Source organism: Pipistrellus kuhlii, unplaced genomic scaffold, assembly GCF_014108245.1.
Source record: "Pipistrellus kuhlii isolate mPipKuh1 unplaced genomic scaffold, mPipKuh1.p scaffold_m20_p_12, whole genome shotgun sequence".
Lineage (NCBI taxonomy): Eukaryota > Metazoa > Chordata > Mammalia > Chiroptera > Vespertilionidae > Pipistrellus > Pipistrellus kuhlii.
This window is the reverse complement of record NW_023425427.1, coordinates 26,267,069-26,286,354: the sequence shown is the minus strand read 5'-3', so window position 1 is coordinate 26,286,354 and position 19,286 is coordinate 26,267,069. Positions and strand designations below refer to the sequence as shown.

General features: G+C 39.3%; 1 protein-coding gene across 7 annotated transcripts in view; it reads left to right on the top strand.

Moving 5' to 3' along the window:
• The window catches only part of PCSK5 (proprotein convertase subtilisin/kexin type 5), a 394,890-nt gene that overhangs the window by 148,577 nt on the left and 227,027 nt on the right, over window positions 1-19,286 (top strand). For all 7 annotated transcript variants that reach the window (XR_004987160.2, XM_036433764.2, XM_036433763.2 and 4 more), the window contains exons 6-7: window positions 3,593-3,681; window positions 7,986-8,158. Coding sequence is in view for 6 of the 7 variants with exons in the window: in XM_036433764.2 (XP_036289657.1) it covers window positions 3,593-3,681; window positions 7,986-8,158 (262 nt within the window). In the remaining variant the exon portion in view is untranslated. The remainder of the gene's footprint in view (window positions 1-3,592; window positions 3,682-7,985; window positions 8,159-19,286) is intronic.

The window sequence follows — 19,286 nt, the reverse complement described above, 5'->3', positions numbered from 1 at the left end:
GAGAGAGAAGGATAAGAAAGCTTAAAGATGAGATTAAAGATTAAGATAGGATATAAAGATATAATGTATGTTTAGTTGGGATTCTGATGGGGAGACCTAGAGAATAATGTAAAAGCAGACTTCAAAGTTATTAGCTAAGACTCCTAAAGATTTAAACATTAAATTGAGGCTTAGGAGTTTCAAGAAAAACATGTTAAAAAACAAACAAAACCATGTATAAACTTAATGATTTCTCTCCAGAAACAGTAGGATCCAGGAGACAGTGGAACTTTGAAGTGCTATTAGTGGTAGAATTCTGTACCCAAGTAAGTTATTTTTCAAAAAACAAAATAACAGTAAAATAAAGTTATTTTCTAGGACTACCAAAAGACTTTGGGCTACCAAAAGACTCTTTGGAGGTTACATTTAAGAATGTTCTTCAGAAAGAAATCAATAATTTCATAAGGAAGTATGAGCTACAAGAAAGAAATAGAGCAAAAAATGTATTTATAAATCTAAACAAACTGATTTTTTAAAGTAGTAATCATAGTGGGTAATTTCTACAGTAACAAAATACAGAATATACCTATAATCACAGGGACTCATGTGTCAAGAGGTGGATAACCCGAGTTAAAACATTCTGAAGTCTATATTGTTTGAGAAAAGTTGAAAAAAGCATTGCTGAATCTAGACTCTGAATATATTAATAGATACAGTCACTGTACATGGACTAACTCTTGGCTAAAGACAAAGTTAGCCTATCTTGAAAAAAATTACACTCTATTTATAAGAAATATAACTAATATGAACACAGAATGTTTGAAAGCAAAAGGAGCAAACAGGTAAAAAACAAAACAAAACAAAACAAAAAAAACTTAAATATTAACCAGATGATTTTTTTTATCTTAGAGCCATAAAGTGTTACTACATATTTATAAATGGTTTATGTCACTTAATCTATTACTTAATAGATTAAATAATTCCATTCTCAATGAATAAAAATCAATAGTACTGCAAAGAACATTAACAAATTCACAGTATAATGAGCAAGCTTGACATAGTGGACTTACAAAGAACAATTGAAGAATATACACCCTTTCAAGCATATGGGACATTTATAAAAATTGATCATATACTTAGCCATGTGTGAATCTCATAAAATTCAAACAGTTGCTTCAAAAAATTATAATTATAAGGAAATCACGCTGTTGACTGATACCAGAAACATAACTAAATACTCTTATTCACTTGAAAGTTTTAAATCATACTTCTTTTTTTCTTTTTTTTGAATTTAAGTTTTTTTTAATTTAATATTTTTCTTTTTTTATTGATTTTGGACAGAGAGGAAGGGAGAGAGATAGAAAGTTAGAAACATCGATGGGAGATATTCATCGATCAGCTGCCTCTTGCACACCCCCTACTGGGGATATGCCCGCAACCAAGTACATGTCCTTGACTGGAATCGAACCCAGGACCCTTCAGTCCCCAAGCCGATGCTCTGTCCGTTGAGCCAAACCGGTCTCGGCTAAATCATACTTCTTAATAAAATAACCCATGGGCCAGATTAAACTAGAACAAAATTAAAAACCAAAATCCATGTTGCAGTAGCACTTGCAGTAATTAAAACAGACACAATATAGTACATCCTGGCCAGGTGGCTCAGTTGGAGTTTTCGGGTTTAATTCTCAGACAGGTTGTCCATCTCTCTCTCTTCCTCTCTCTCCAAAAATCAGTAGAGACAGATTCTTGGGTGAGGATTAAAAAATAATAACTTAAAAAAATTTAGTCATAGAGGATAAAAAGTGAGGTAACAAGGTAACATTTTTCATGTTAGATCAGCAAGAATGAAAAAGATTGAAAAATTCATAATAGGGAATTAGGTACATAGAGGTTTGTTCAGATTTTTCTCCATTTTTCATATTGTCATTCAATTTGGCTTATGGTCTTTCTTTTTTTAATTTTTGCCATGCACAAAATTTGGTGATTTGTAGTAATAATCGTTACTCTTGCAGTTTTTATGAGGCTTGGTTATATTGCTTTTATCTGCTATTAACAGTGTGACAATATATTTTCTACTCTTTGATCCAGTCATTCCACTTTTAGGAATTTGTCATGATGTATAAAATGATATATATATATACTTGAGACTGTTCTTTAGAGCCTTGTTAATATTCTTGAAAAATTGGGCAAATTTCTAGGAGTAGAGGAGTAAATGGCTTGTTAAAGAGACTGCGATGTGTGTCTATACTTATATAGATATAATTTGAAAGAATATGTTATACAATACTACCCTTTTAAATTATATATACATTAATATTTACGTGGAAATAATATGCATGACATACTGAGTGGGGAAAGCAGGACATGTGTAAACTGTGTACCTAGCAGATGTAAGCAGTAACTTGTTTATAGTTGCCCAGACTGTAGCCGTATCCCTTGAGACGTGTGGTCTGCGGCACCTGCACTGTAAAATAAAAAGCACTAAAATGGTATTGGGGGGCCGGAGTTTTAGTCACTCTTTGGCTGCTCTTGACAGATTTCTTTACAAATCAGGGCCTCCTCCTTTAAACACGAGGGAAGGGCAGTGGGCGGTGGGCTTCGTTAGCCGTGACAAATCGGCTACAATGGTTGTTGCATCCTCTTCTGCAGCCACAGCAGATGCTGTCATCAGTCTTAGGGTCCTTTCTACAGCTCAGCCAGGCCTTGGAATTCTCCACACCTAAAAGGGTTTTAGGCAACCTTTTCTGAGCAGGTTGTTCTTTACATCTGAAACTTCTTTCTCGTCCTTGGATAAGATGATCTTAGAAGTCTTTTCAGCTAAAAAATATTTTTGACCAAGGAGCTAAGTTATTGTGGTGAGAAATAACAGGGATTATTTTTGGGGGGCGGGGGGGGGGGGGGGGAAGGTTTACTTTTCTAAGAGTCACATTTTTTAAAGCAGTAAAATAATGAAATAACTTTTGACAATATATTTTATTAAATAAGATATTTCAACATGTCATTGTTATAAAACAATTATTAATGGGATATTTCCTGTTCTTGGTATTTTATATAAAATCTTTTTGAAATACAGTGTGTATTTTCAGCAGTCCAGTTTTTGGTGATAAATTCCCATTGGAGATACTTGATCTGTATTTAAATTTACAGTTAAAAATTAGTCTCATACTGACATTCTTGAGTTTTCTAAGAATGGAACTGGGGACTAGTTTTCAATCCAATTAAAATGAAATTAAATTAAAAAAACAAGATAAAGCCAAACTAGCCACATTTCAAGTACCCAGTGGCCACATATGGCTGGGGGTTACCTTATTGACAGTGGTATTTTAGATATACAAAGAAACGTACCATCTGATTTTAGCCTTCAAGGAAACTTTCTAGTTCGGCAAGCAAGATATCAAAAATAAACGTATCAGGAATATAATCCAAAGCAGAATGTAATTAAGTGCTAAACATTTTCTGCAGGCAGATTAAGCACTACTTGCGTAGGAAGTTGGAGGAAACCCCCAGCTTGATAACATTCTTCAGCAATCTGGAGCCTGAGTGATAGCTATGATGTGTGGACTTAGAGAGAATGGAGTGTCTTACTTAGAAAGTGCGTGTGTTCTCCCTGCAGGCATGGGACCCGCTGTGCTGGAGAAGTGGCAGCCGCAGCAAACAACTCTCACTGCACAGTCGGAATTGCTTTCAATGCCAAGATCGGAGGTATGGGAAACGATCGTATGTGGCTGTAGAAGTGAGCCAAGCGCGCTCGTGCTCACTGACTTTCAGAACCCCGTTTTGAACAGGCATCTGTTTGCATCATAATGTCCAACTGTTGCTGACAGCAAAAGGACCGTGTTAACACGTGGTACTGAATACAGTTAACGACCTCAGGAGCAGTCCCCACAATGAGTTGTCCAGTACGTTAAACAAGATGGTCCAATCCTGAAAATGATGCCAATGACATCTGTAGAGAACGATACAATCGGTGCGCTTGAGTCAGAAAGAACTAATAATAGAAACGCCAGACCAGGCTATAATATCTCTGTCATTATAGGAAGAACGATTTGAAATTACCGTATTTTTCGGACCATAAGACACACTTTTTCCCCCCCAGAAGTGGGGGGAAAAAGTCCCTGCGTCTTATGGTCCAAATATAGCCTACACATATACTTTAAAAAAAAAGTTTTTTTACTTGCCTGGCTCTGTGTGGTCTCTGTGTGCTTGCCTGGCTCTAAAATGGTTCTAAATGCTGCTGTTTACAGGGTTGATTACATGTGTTTATGACTGTGATGTTGGGTTTTAATGCACATAAAATATTTTAGGACACTATTTGTTTCAGAATCTTTTTTTCTTCATTTCCCTTCTCTAAAAACTGGTGTGTCTTATGGTCCGGAGCGTCTTATGGTCCGAAAAATACAGTATGTTAAAGCAGAATATCTAATTCTTCCCCTCTTCTTTAGGCTTTATAAACATGGCCTTTTAGTTTAAATGAAAATGATAAATGGCAAAAACTCCTTGTGTAGTCCCATAGTGCAACAAGTCTGTTCTTACTAATAATTTCATATTGTATGCACACACATGCACTAGCTCAAATATACATAAGCTCACTGTAAGGACCCAACCACGGCAGTTTAAATCCAGGCATTAATAAAAGCAACCTTTTAACTTTTCCCGTTTGTAATCATTATTGTTAGGATAGCCTGCTGCCACAGCCACATGCAGATGGGAATAAAACAATGTAAGAGATGGTATAGATCCTGGTTAGTGGCTTTGAAGGTGTCCCCTGGAAGGGATTCTTAAAAGGGTGTTATGAGATAAATGGGACCAGGATGACACCTTTGTTTCCAACACACTATTTGTTTCCGAATGATAAAGAAGGTTGGACCTAAACAAATAAAAATGACAATCCTTTCTAGGATAAAGACAGAGGTATTTGGGATAGTCAGTGACGGTGCTGAGAAAAGGCTTTGGAGACTGCCTCAAATGTCAGCCCTCAGTAAACTAGACCTGTCCCTTTCCTCTGTTTCACGCTGAATTCCTAGAACGTGGTAGCATGTTAGGCAACAGTTAGACCCTGAGAGCCTATGCTATGTGTCGAAGGGAAGAGAAGTTCAAGGAGGAGCTAGGAGAGAAGACACAGATTTCTCCTGAAGAATCCTGAGGGTCTGGGAGGCCCCTGCTCTTCTCATGAGAATCACATGGCTCCAGGGGCTGCCCGGTTCATCCTCCTTGCTCTCCAGGCCACACACAGCTCTTACATACACAGACACATGCCTCGTTCCTGTCATTACTCTTCAGTGCTCACCCAGCACTCACTGACCTTGAGAGAATAAAAAAATGAACTTGTGTACCCTCACAGATAAACGACTGGCTGACTTGACTGAATAAGGACCCTCAGTAAAAACAGGAATGTATGGTGGCCAGCTGCCATGGCTCAGTGGTTGAGCATTGACCTATGAGCCAGGAGGTCACAGTTCAATTCCCCGTCAAAGCACATGCCCGGGTTGTGGGCTTGATTCCCCCAGTATGGGGCATGCAGAACATTCTCTCTCATCATTGATGTTTCTATCTCTCTCTCCCTCTCCCTTCCTTTCTGAAATCAATTAAAAAAAAAATACACACACACACACACACACACACACATACATACATACATACATATATATATATATATATATATATATATATATATATATATTTTTTTTAAAGATTGTATGGCAATGAGTCACAAATATTTTTTTTTAAAGATTGTATGGCAATGAGTCATCCTGAAAACAGGAACATTCTGAATTATAAATTGAACCCCACACACCCAAGGAATGAAGGCTTGTAGTCAAATGAAGAAAAAGCAACCTTTCCTCCTTAAACTTGACACCAAATTCTTTCTTGTCAGTTTTTGATCGAGAAATTAATATTACCATGTAGATATTATTTTATCTTACATTCAGTGTGTGCGCACACGTGAACCTATGAGTCACAGTGTAGAAACTGTATCCAGGTGTTTTGCAGACGCTCCTGCATGTTGGCATTTAGAGATCCTGGTTAGTCCAGTGTTAGTTTCAGACCTCCTCATATCAGTAAAATCGTTTCATTATGTGCTTTTATTTAGAAAATAAGAATATGAAGTAGTTCATCTTTCTTTGGTAAAAACCACGCAGATGAATTTTGAATATTCATGTCAAATGAAAACCATTGGCTTCTTAAGACCCAGCCCATGCAAAGCACCATGCCGGGTATTCTGTTTCCATGGAAACTGCAGAGACTTTCTAAATACAGTTCCCATTGCCTAACTTTTAAAGGGACTGTTCTTAACCTTTGTTCCCCACATCACCTGTTCCTTTAAAAATCCTTAAGAAGCCAAAAGTCTGGAGGAAAAGACAGTTGAGATGTAACAACCAAATGCCATGTCTTTAGGAATGCTTTGGGCGAATTTAATATTTACTGGGCATTTATTTCTATTATTTTTTGGTAAAACATGTGAAAGGATATAATATCATATTTGCCATGTAACTTAAGATGGCTCAGCTCAATATGTGTGTTTTTAGATGAAGAAAATGTGGCAAAACTTTTTAACAGTTGTCTACTAGTGGCTGGATCAGAAGTTATTGTCATTCTTTCTATTTTTCTATGTAAGTTTTGTAGTTAAAAGTTAAACACCTTTGACAACACAGAAAAGATACAGTTTCTTAAAGAACATTTTTATTTCCTACCACAAGTTCCACCTCAAACCCCCATAGTACGTAATGCTACCTGATGTGGGGTTATGTTACTTAATCCCCATTTAGTGGTAATCAATACAAACTTGAAATCCTACCAGATAACTGGTTTTCCTAAGAAGTAAATTTGGACTGCAGAGAGATATCCTATATAATAAAAACCCTAACATGCAAAGCCACCGAAAGGTGGAGCCACCCATCATGACATGCTCAACCCAGAAGCTGGCCCCTGGGGGCACATGAATCGGCCAGAGACCAGACTCAGGCTCATAACTGGCGAGCCCAGTGGTGGTGGTGGGAGCCTCTTCCACCTCCGCTGCAGGTGGGCAGTAAGGAGCAAGAGGTCCTAGACTGTGAGAGGGTGCAGGCCTGGCTGAGGGACACCCCCCCCCCCCCACTTCCTGTCCCAGTGCACAAATGTCATGCACCCGGCCTCTAGTTCTTAAAATAATACAGTGTGTCAGGGATGGTATTTGGCTTAAGCTGAAGGAGTTTTTAAGCTCCCAATTAGTTGTTGTGCATCTCAAAAATACAAGGAAAGCCTGGCATATGACGTATAACTTATGTTTGAATATCTGTGTCTAGTTTTGCGAATTAAGGTTAATAATAAATTCCTATCTGTCTGACGGGAATATGCTTAAATAAAGATTAATGACTATACATTGCTAAAACCTTGTGAGAATTATTTGATGTCTTACATGCACAGAAAGCATTCTCATTTATTATTTGACTTATAAATAACTTGGCAAAGAAGTAATATATTACATTCACATCAGTCTCGCAGATTAGGAAATAATATTAAGTATGGAGGAAATGAGACCAACCTGACTTGGCAGCTCTCCAAGTTTTGTAAGACTGCCAAGGTCAGAATGCTTTCTGCCAATTAGGAACACAAGTGATCTAATGAAGAGAAGTTTAGGGAAGATGGATTGCTTGAGGCTCTCTTTGTCAACTACTCCATTAAGACAAGGATAAAGAGAAGGGAGAGATGACGGAAACCTAGGGAAAGAGAACAATAGCTCAGAAAGGTTTTAAAAGAAGTTGTGCTCTTTAACAAAATAAGTAAATAATTTTTAAAAAAAGAAGTTTTGCTCTTTTACATGTAACTTACACTATAACTTCCTATCTTCCCAAGAAAGCTTTGGAAAAATCGGAATTGTCCTTTTCTGGTGAAATTATGCTCCCTCAAGTGTTGATTAAAAGATTATTCTTTCTTCACCCTCTCCCTCCCAAATGCTGTAACCACGGTAGGTGTTGGGTTGTTTGGGTGTTAGCCTCTAATGAAGCTCCTTCCCGTCTGTCCTGAAGGAGTCCGAATGCTGGATGGGGATGTGACAGACATGGTGGAGGCGAAGTCCGTCAGCTTCAACCCCCAGCACGTGCACATCTACAGCGCCAGCTGGGGCCCCGACGATGACGGCAAGACCGTGGACGGCCCAGCCCCACTCACCCGGCAGGCCTTTGAAAACGGCGTCAGGATGGTAGGTTTCATGCTTTGTCGGTCAGGGGCGCGGGGAGGGGGAAATGATTCTCATGGGAGGCCATCTGTGAAACGGGGGTTCTGATCCTCCAGTTCAGAGGGTTAGGTGGAGCTCATAGACAGAGCCAGGACACAGGTTAATGGAAAGAGATACAGAAGATTTGGGATTGCATATTGTATCTGTTCTGCAAATGAGTTAAGTGATAGTTTCCCTTGACAAGAACAGAGGGGTAACAGTGTGGCTTAGTGGTTGAGCATGGTGATCATGGTTCGATTACTGGTCAGGGCACATGTCCGGGTTGCGGGCTCGATCCTCCATGTGGAGCATGCAGGAAGCAGCCAGTCGATCATTCTCTCTCATCATTAATGTTTCTATCTCTCTCTCCCTTTTCCTTCCTCTCTGAAATCAATGAAAAGTATATATTTTTTAAAAAGGATAGAGGTATATTTGGACCCTTAGATTTATTCAAAGGAAATGCATTCATTTATATGTTAATGTTACATTTGGAGGAATACATTCCTGGGACCGTGAGATTCAGAAGTAGAGATATTGAAACTCTCCATTTGGTGTGGATAGATCATCCAGCAAAGCCTGTCTCAGTGTCTCTCTTTTGTGAGCCCTCCCTAGTCCCACCTCTGTCGCAGGACAATGTTATTTTTATGCTGGCCCCCAAGTTCCCTCCCTAACTGGGCAGCTTACTCCTGAGGTTGAGGTCACTTGATTTCCTCGATTCCCCCCAAAACTGACCACATAATCTAATGTTATAAAACATCTATTTCAAATTATAGATCTTAAAAAAATCCTGCTGCCTTCTAGTTAGTGAAAAATAAGGGTGCTGTGTGCCTATAACCATGGAAGGAAGTGGGGTTCCCAGCACATCTCCTTTCTCATGAATGAAACTTTGGGCAACGTAAAGCATCCATTTTAATCATGATCTGGGCCTAACCTTTCCTTTCATCATCATCATCTCTCTCTTTTTATTGATATTTTACAGAGATAAAAACATCAATGAGAGAATTACATCATCAATCAGTTGCCTCCTGCAACCTCCACCCCCAACCCCAGGGGATCCAGCCTGAGGATATGACTTTAGAGCAGGAGTGGGGAACTATGTATGAGACAAATGCTCCAACCAACTGAGCCACCTGGCCAGGGCCTATGTGATAGTTTAAAATTGCTATGGCCTCTTGAGGTTTTAACTACATCATCTACAAAAATATAAACAATTGGAATTCATTTTTTTCTATTAAATGTATTGAACTCTCGCTTTTCAGACAGCATAGATAAAGGAGTAAAGAAGGCATCTAAGTTTTATATGTAGTATATAAAAGTCCCGACATTCTAGCAACATGACACACACAGAAACAAAATTATATGAGCTAAGGATAGGGTCATGGGTGAAATAAAACCAGTGACTGAGAGAGGACAGAGTTGCTTTGATTAGGAAGGTGGAGAGTCTTCTTTGAGGAAGTGATGCATGAATGGAGACATAAATGACAAAGGCCAATCATGTGAAGAAATGTGGAAGGAACGTTCTGTGCAGAAGGAATGGCAAGAACAAAGCACTGGGAGTGGAAAATGGTGTGGGAGACTCACAGAACCGAATGTGACTTTGGGCTGTGGGAGCATCATGGACAAAAAGCCGGCAAGGGGAGATGGGTTGGAGAGGTAGGCAGGGGCCAGCCCTGCAGGGTTCTCTACACCATGTAGTGTGTTTGCATTTTATTCTGTCATAGAAAACCATTGGGGGTTTTCAGCGGAGTCCTGGCCTGGCGGGATACACAATTTTAAAAAAATCACTGCTCTGTAAAGAATGAATACATGGGGTGAGGCTGGGGAGGCAAGAGTGGAAGGTGGAAATGGCCCGGCTAAGTTGATAATGAGTTGGACTACAGTGGCAACAATGTCAAGACAACCCAGAGAGATCGGTGGCAAGAGAGAGACGCATAGGCATCAAGAGAGATTTCCACAAGGGAAATAAATACGTTTTGCTCAGGGAGTCCAAGTATTGATTGCATCCATTCCTTCTTGCTAATCAAAAAATGTGGCAAATATTGGATTTCAGAATGCTTTCTATTTGTTTCACTATAAGATAAGCATTTGGCTCTGTAGACTGTAACACTGTTTTTAAAGACTTTAACAAAATCAGAATTGATTCAATTTATAGCCCCTTTAGAATTAATGTACCAAAATTGCATTAGAGAAACCATGTTGAATAAACCGTGTCATAATTGACAACTTGCTGCACTTCCAAAGGTTACATTTTATGTGGTGCTGAGAAGCTATAAAATTAAGTGCAAGAATTAGAGGCATGATAATTTGGGCTGCATATACTTGATGATGCTGATGCTAATGATGATGTTACAGATGATACGCAAAAAACATTTAACATTTACCATTCTGTTATACTATAGTCACTTGGTGAATCCCTAAAATAGGTAACTTTTAATCTTCACAATAATCTTATAAGCTAGATACTGTTTTCCACAATTTTACAGAAACTAGATATTTAGCAAAGCTAAAGAAGTCAGAACATGGGCCTCTAAGAAATCCAAAAAGTTTTTGTATATGTTGTCATTGTATTTGTCACATCTGACCTCCTTCCTTCATCTGTGACCACATATTCTAGCTTTCCTCCTGTTACTGTGGTGAACTAATTGCTCATGCTCTACCTTCGTCCACCTCCTCCATTTCTTCACTGATGCCACCCTTTCTCACTTCATCAAAGATACTGCCCAATTAATTCTCTTTTCCTTCATCATCAGAATCTCCCTCTCAGCTGCATTATTGCCATCCACACACATTCATACTGCTAAACCCCTACCTCAAAAGAAAGAGAGGAGAATCCCTCTTTTGTCTCATTATAGCCTTCCAATTATGGTCTCATTTCTCCTTTTCCCATTAGAACAAAATTCCTTGAAAACTTTGTTCATACTTTCCCTCTACAAGCTCTCTTTTTCCATTATCTCTTGATGCTACTACATCAGGGCTCTGACTTGTCACTCCCTCGAAGCTGTTCTTGTCAAGGTCACAGTGACCTCCTTATATAAAAACCCAGCGCTCTCGTTTGAACTCTTACAGTTAGACAGACAAGGAGGCCTGCCTGGTTCTTCCCAACTACAATATAACACACATGTACTCACAACCCTTTAGGACCCTTTCTTGCCAATTCTGATGCTTTTAGTTGTTATTATTTACTTGTTGATTAATTATCTTCTCCAGAAAAGCCCACAGTGTTTGACTCTTGTGCTCTGTGCATTACAAGTACCTAAAACAGTGTCTGCTTAGAAGTTAGTGAATGAATGTGTAAATGAATGTGTGAATAGTTTCCATACCAGTTTGTTGCATATACTGAATGAATTTATTTAAGGGCCACACTTGCATTGTTTTTTGATGAATAATTTGGAAATAAGTTATTAGCGTATATGGTATAGTCTGGTGATGACTGTACCAGGTTCTGGAATCAGACTCTGGTGGGTTCTAATACTTTCTTACCTTGTTCAAGTTAAGTAGCCCCTCTGAGGATCAGTTTCTTCCTCTATAAAATGGAGCTAAGTGCTAGTAATTACTTTTTAGGACTGTTGTGAGGATTATGTGATTCATGCCTATACAGTATGGGGCAGAGTTCCTGAAACATAGGAAAGTCTCTAATTCTGTTACAAATTTTAATCATTATCACTACTGCAAAGGCAAGAGTAGTAAAAGTGAAATACTGACTAGTCATGCATCATACTGTAAAAAGTCTTGATTGTTCGAAATCTCTGGGTTTAATCAAGTCCATATTGCTGAGTGATCCTTTGGGAAGGTAAGTGTATGAACTTGTGCTTATTATTAAGAAATGGATAAAATAAATGGGACAAAATGGTATTTTTTTTAATTTAACCCATAAGACACTAATTAATAAAATGCTAAAAACAAGGGTGGAGGAATTTTGCTGTCCAATTACTTGAGAAACACCACTCATTATATTCTCCCATAGGAAATTTTAAAAATATATTAAAGGCTCTGAGAACTCCTGCAGTAAATTTTAACTTCATTTAATCAGTGACCTAAAGTGTGAACACACCGAAGCTTTTATTTTCATGACTTTTCTTTTAACGGTTGTTAAAATAATTTTATTTTAAATTCTTTGGCGCTCCTTTATGAAAATTCAGCAAAACTCACTGGACTTTTAGAGTCAGAATGTTAGAACTGGAAATAATTTTCAGTTGAGTTGCTTTTACCAAACTTTCTTTCTGTATTTTGTACTTGTGGATGTTATTACCGCCCACCCATTATCCCTTCCTAACCTTGTGATTTCTTCTTTTCCTCATCCTAGTCATTTAATAAGTCTTTCTTTCCTTTGCTACTCTCTAAAAGTCTATGGAATCTGTCCTCTTTCCTCACAGAGCGACCCACCATCTCTCATATGGACTTGGGCAGCAATAGCATCTTTCCAAAACTTCCATCCTCCCAGCTTGAGCTTTAACTTTCAAACTAGCATTGCTAACACAGCCACAGAGGTATTTCTTACAGGTAAATCTTCTTGTGTCTTCGTATTAAAATTCATCACCGCCCCCGGTGACCAACAAGGAATATTCTAAACTTCTGAGGAGGGAACATTGACCTCTCACAATTTTACGAGGGGTCTTGTTGCAGAAGACCAGAGAAGAAAACCAAGCAACATGCAGAGAGTTTGAATTACACTTTTTAATGTACACTGGTGGGCTTAGAGCAAAATGAATTCAAATTTTAAGCAGAGCTACCAGCAGAACTTTACGTTTTGTTAAAGAGCCAGCCCTGCGTGTGCTTAGTGGTTATCTCGCTGGTGGCCTTGAAAACAACATAGTTCTATCCAATTAAAAAATACATCTGGCATGGCATTGAGAGTATGGGCGTATCTAGTCTCTGGCCTACAAGGTCAGACAGCTAAGCTTATCTTATTATTCAAGCAAGCTGGAAAGCAAAGTGATTTTTTTTTCTTTCTTTTTTTTCTTTTTTTTCTTTTTTTTCCAGAATAAGGGGTTGTTTAAAAAATGGCAGTGTTGACTTGACAGAATAAGGGACTATCTAAACAGCAGAGAATTTCAAACGGCAGTTTTACAAAATAGAGGTTAGCCTTCTCAGTCTCAGAATCACAATCTGACTTGTTATCTTGGGAAAGAAAAGTTTAAAAGTCACTCTCATTCAAACTGACAGGATTCTACTTGGCATGGCAATCCTTTGGCCTTGCTCCTTATGACTGGCCAAAACTTCCTTAGGGGGCAGTTCTAATTAGGAAAGCAATTTTATAAATGAGGAGTCAACTGACAATGTTTCAGATACAGGTGACCCAGGGTTTGGTGTCAGAATGAGAAGCTAATTGCCTAAAGTTTTCTTTGACAGCGTCTTCCCTCATTCATTTATCCGCGATTGCATTTAGGAGACATTCCCTGGGCGGTTATAATATTCCTGTGCTAGGTGACAGTGAAAGATGAGTAACACTCAGCACTTGTCTTAGGGGAGCTCACCATATAATGATGAATTGGTGTTCCAAGTAAGATGCAAGCAAACTCCCAAAGTCCCTTCAGTGAATAGATTCTGATAAGCATTAAGGAGGACAGGCTAAAATCACACAATAACAAAACTTACTGGGTGCAGCCCAGTAGTCTTGTTGCTGTCTTTTCTGTACCATTTGGGTTGTGAAACTAGAATAATTGGTGCCTTTGATATTCATCTGCAGGTACCTAATGCATTGACACTATTTCACAATTTCCTGACAAGTGTGTTTAATACTATTCTATAGAAAATGCTCAAAAAAACTTGAAATCAAACCTTTTCCTTCTTCATAATCAGAAAATCCTATGTTAAGGTTACCAGTACTTACCTTATTACTTTATTCCATAAGTATTTTTGAAGTGCCCACTACATAACATGCTCTGATTTGATGTTAATATTTTACTTGGAAAAATCATCTAGCTTCGTGGTCGGCAAACTGCGGCTCATGAGCCACATGCAGCTCTTTGACCCCTTGAGTGTGGCTCTTCCGCAAAATATCTGTGCGATTGAAACATACAGTGCGATTGAAACTTCATGGCCCAGGTGCAGAAGTCTGTTTTCGGCTCTCAAAAGAAATTTCAATCGTTGTACTGTTGATATTTGGCTCTGTTGACTAAAGAGTTTTCCGACCACTGATCTAACTCATTGTAGATATTGTAGGATCACAGTTTAGAGTGTTGGCTTTGTCATTTTATCTTCAAGTAAACTTTCAATTCCACATCACTTTTCTTTGAGTTTTTTAGATTTTGGGTGGGGCACAAAAGTCTGTGAAATCATAGTCTCTGGCCCTTGTTGGAACTGTGTCTTTTATCCCACTTTTCAGTCTATTTGGGGGTCCAGAGAGATACAGGACAATTGATGAACATCTGTTGACACAGGCCTAGCTTAGGAAGTCTGATTAGTATATGCCCTTCTCATCATCCATTTCCTTTTGATTCACCAGATTTTACAACTGATTGGATATTTAGTATATTTGCTGAAAGCACAAGATTGCTTTACAATCACAGATTGCCTCAAATATGCACATGTACGTGTACATGCACGCACGCACGCACACATTTCTGCACCCTAAAATAAAAGGCATATGTTCATTAGGAGGAGAAAGAGAAGGAGGAGAAGGGGTGTAATGAGCTTGTATAATAAAAACAGTAGTAATGATCATAATATAATTAACCCATTCCTTTCGGGAGGGGTATGTTTTTATCTGATACAGACACCCAGCTGTAACAGGATTGGTACCAGTTTACATTTTAATAAATGACAGATTGCTGTTAAATTGTTTGGCAAATGTAAAACTTTGGAATGGTATACTGGTAGGCAAAGATAAACAAGAGAGTTTATTTCGTGTTGGTTTCACTTCATGAAAATTGACTTGAACTGAGGTTTGTTTAAAGAACCCTCCCTTTGGAGCTAACTCAATGTGGATGAAACAGTTTAAGAGTTTTAACAAAGCTATGAAGTGACTTGTTAGTGGACCCAATAGAAAATTATCCATTTTGGAAATAAAGAAATTTGTCTTTCATAAATTCTGTCATCTTTACAAAGTTACGTGATAACCAAATGTCAGAGTTAGAGTACTCTGTTATTGTGAACTGGGATGCATTTGTCCGGGAAGGAGCACAGATTGCTTCTAGTTTTGTGTTGGTGCAAATGTCGAAGATTTATTGTCACCTTGTTTTCAGTTCTAGTTTAGGGATCCATTCGTAACTCTGTAAATAGTTTATATTAACTGCTGCAAATTCCATTCCAAATCCCTACGTTCTCCTCTCGGCTTAACCAGCTATCAGTAGCAGTCCTCTTTTTTCTTAGTTTGCTTTGTTCTATTTATAGTGACTGCTGGGCCGCCTGGGAGTAAGTGAAGTCCTTATCACAGGCCTTGCTCTGGTTGGGTCTGGATGTCCCTGTTTTATGGGGAAGATAGAAAATCATACAGGAATGGGATTAGGTCACGTTAAGGTCTGTTTCAATCCTGAGTTTCTGTGATTCTAAACATAGATTTGAGAAAGTTCCTAGGGAGGGCAGACTGGTACATTTTCTGCTACGAAACATGGCAGTAACTGGAAAAGAAAGGCCACTCTGTAATAAACAAGGATAAATTGAACTGAGTTGATAATATCATATCAACTATGTGGTTTTTATAGCAGATTTTTTTCCACTTAATTTGAGCCTAGAGTCCTCATCTTTAAGATGACAACAATCAAACTTAATATTCAGGATTGTAAACATTATCCTGCTTTGTAATTCTGATAGCAGAGTAAGGTGGGCATCGAATAAATATTTTCATTGGTCTCAACCAAATCTCTAGATTTGGAAACTAACTCTAGGCAAAGTAGGCAACCTGGCCATTGGAAAGCATGGCTGTGGTTCCGATGTGGGCCTGTCTTCTCCCAAGCCCGTGCTCTTGGTCACTGTGCTGGGTGCTGCCTGCTCCTCTCTAGCACATCCTGTGGCCTGTCTGTGCACCCTCAGCTTCCAGCCCACAGTGAACACTGCCACGGAGACTCTTCCCTTCTCTGAACCCCTAGAGCACATGTGTCAAACACAAGGCCCGCGGGCCAAATCCGTCCCGCCAGGCCTTGCAATGTGGCCCGCACCGCGCTGTCATCACTGCACTCGCTGCGTTTCCATCACAATGACAGTTTATGACTGTTCAGTAAACCATTCGGCCCGCGATTTAGGCTGGATTTTAGATTTTGGCCCCTTCTCTGATTGAGTTCGACACCCCTACCCTAGAGGATTCACCATCCAGGCATATTCTGAACTTCACTACTATATGTCTCTTGGATGCAGCCTATGATGTATTATAGAAAGTACTGGCCTTAAAGTCGCAGAGTCCTGGGTTGAAGCCTTAGTTGGATTTCTTTAGAGTTTTGATATGAGACAAGAAACTAAGTTATCAAGAGCTTCTGCTTCTCTGAGAAAAGGCTATGATAATACTTTATAAAGCTGTTGTGAAGGCTGGCTGAGATCTCACATGTACAGTGCTCACCCCGACTACTGGTCTCCTCCCCAGAGGAAGGGCCCCATTGGACCCATTATTAAGGACCTCAAGGTATTCATCACAGTCTTATAAATAATATTAGAGGCCCGGTGCACAGATCTGTGCAAGGTGAGGTCCCTTTAGCCTGGTCTGCTGGGATCGGGCCAAAACCAGCTCTCTGACATCCCCCAAGGGGTCCTGGATTGCAAGAGAACAGTTCTTTGGTGACACACCCTGGAATCGGGTTCCCTTCTCTCTGGTTCAGGGTGTGTTACTGGAGAACCTCAGCTGCCAAGTCACCACAGCTCAGCAGCTCCTGCATTGAGTGGCTGCTCCCTGTTGGTCAGTGTGCATCATCTGTACTGGCCAGTTGGATGGTCAAATGGTTGGATGGTTACATAGGTTTTTATATATATATAGATTAGCCTCATATTAATTATAATTTTCCCCCAAAAAAATATGATCTGCTTTAAATCAGGATTGTGTTTATGGGAAGATAATGTAGAGGGCTGATTTTTTCTGTATTATGAGCTACTCCGTAAAACGTCAAGGTTATAGTTTAGTGGACTAGAGGCATGTGACAGTCAGGCCCCATTGGTGGGCTTTGGAGAGGGGCAGCTTGTGTGTTGCCCTTTCAGAGTTGAGCTGGCCATTGGAACTAGTCCCTCGTGAGACATTCTGTCACCTAAAGCTAAGTTCAAAAGGAGTATAAACTTTTATTATTGCTGGAGTATTCCTCTATCCTACTTTTTAATTGCCTTCCCAAACATTTACAATAAATTCCTTTCATACCCCCTTTGATAATGTTTTTCTTCTCTATGAAAGGAATTTTTTTCAAATTTATATGAGCAATTTTAAATTAAGTAATTAATATGGATATTGGAAATACCCTCAATTTCACACACCTGGCTCTCCTGAAAGTCAGATGATTTCGCCTTTCTTCTTGGGATGATTTGAGATGTAGAAGCTTTTGGCAGGGATGTCCTTTTTATTTCCCCAAAATGGAATTCATGGGATGGCGGCTGTACCCAGAACAGTGGTGTTGGTACTCTGTTAATTATTGATTGTTTTTACTGCAGAGAGCATATGAGATTCACATATACTTTTTTAGCTGCTTGGAATGGGGAATGAGATGCCTGATCTACATGTTCCTCCTCCCAGCCAGTGTTACATCCCCAGGCCTCAGGGAAACATCTGGATCAGGGTTCCGAGCTGGGAGAGCTCTGGGAGAGACCAGAAGTAAATAACCTGAGTCTTGTTGAGGCTTTAGTGTGTCAGATAAGGGAGACAGGGTTTGAGGGGGAAAATGGGAATTGGCCAATATGAATTAGCCACAGCTAGAAAATACAAAATAGATAATTATTTTGGGATTGTTGATTTAGCAAGAGATAAGGCAGGAGGAGGTTTGGGGGTCTTTTCCTCTAATCCTCAGTTGTTAATTAAGCAGTATTTCCTAAACCATGCGTTAAGCATTTGTAGGAACACCCAGTGTCAGCACTGGTCAGTGAGGATCAGCAATGGTTGAGGTGAGACAGAATCCACCCGGTCCTAGCCCAGCCACTAACTGGTCTGCTTACTTCATTTCCTTCGTTTCCTTATGTCAAAATTTAGAATTTCACTTTGTGAACCTCTCGTGTGTCTAGCTTTAGATAACATCCATAGCACTTTATTCGGCTCCAGTTGTTTATTATGTGAAGTTCCTAAATGAACGGAACATCTAAAGGTTAATAGGAATCAAACTCTTTGCTTGAAAGTGTATTTACTTCCCTTTGTAAACACACCTGGTTTTTATTTCCTACTAGATGCTCTACTATGCTCTGTCTATGAAAGACTGGCTTCCTTCCTCCAGCTATACTTTGAGCTTTAAAAAGATGAGCAGTTCTCTCCATGTCTCAGCTGCTGAGTAGTTACAGGTGTCAGCCCCTATCTCTCTGAGCTGTGTATGGGAGAACCGAATAAATGGCTGTGCTCTTTGCTCACAGAGGGAACAAATGCCAGCAAAAGCTGGGGACTGGTGAGGGGCTTTGGAGAATTGGGTATTCAGGCTGTTCTTGGAAGGTGAGTTAAGTGAAAGTTGCTTTATTACTGGTATTACTCTAAATTAACTAATATATGTGAAAACACCTAGCATGGTGTCCAACCACATTTCTTTTGTATTATAAGAAATCTCTGAGCACTTACTCATGGTCCTTTAAGAACAGCTGAAACCGGCTTGGCTCAGTGGATAGAGCGTCAGCCTGCGGACTGAAAGGTTCCAGGTTCGATTCCAGTCAAGGGCATGTACCTTGGTTGCGGACACATCCCTGGTGGGGGTGTGCAGGAGGTGGCTGGTCGATGCTTCTCTCTCATCGATGTTTCTAGATCTCTCTCTACCTTCTTCTCTCTAAGAGATCAATAATACTTTCTACATAATGTGGGAGAATAAAGTAATATTAAAATACCAAGTAACATCTAACTACGTTGGTTGAAAAGTTATCACACTAACTTAAAGAAAGAAATTTAGTTCCACTAAACTCTATAGCTCTCAAAACTGGCTTGGGTATACAATTTAATTGGTAATCTAGCATAAAGGAGCCTTTTCTGACCTCTGGAACCACAAGAAAATCCAGTTCCTTTCTAGCCTTTAATAAA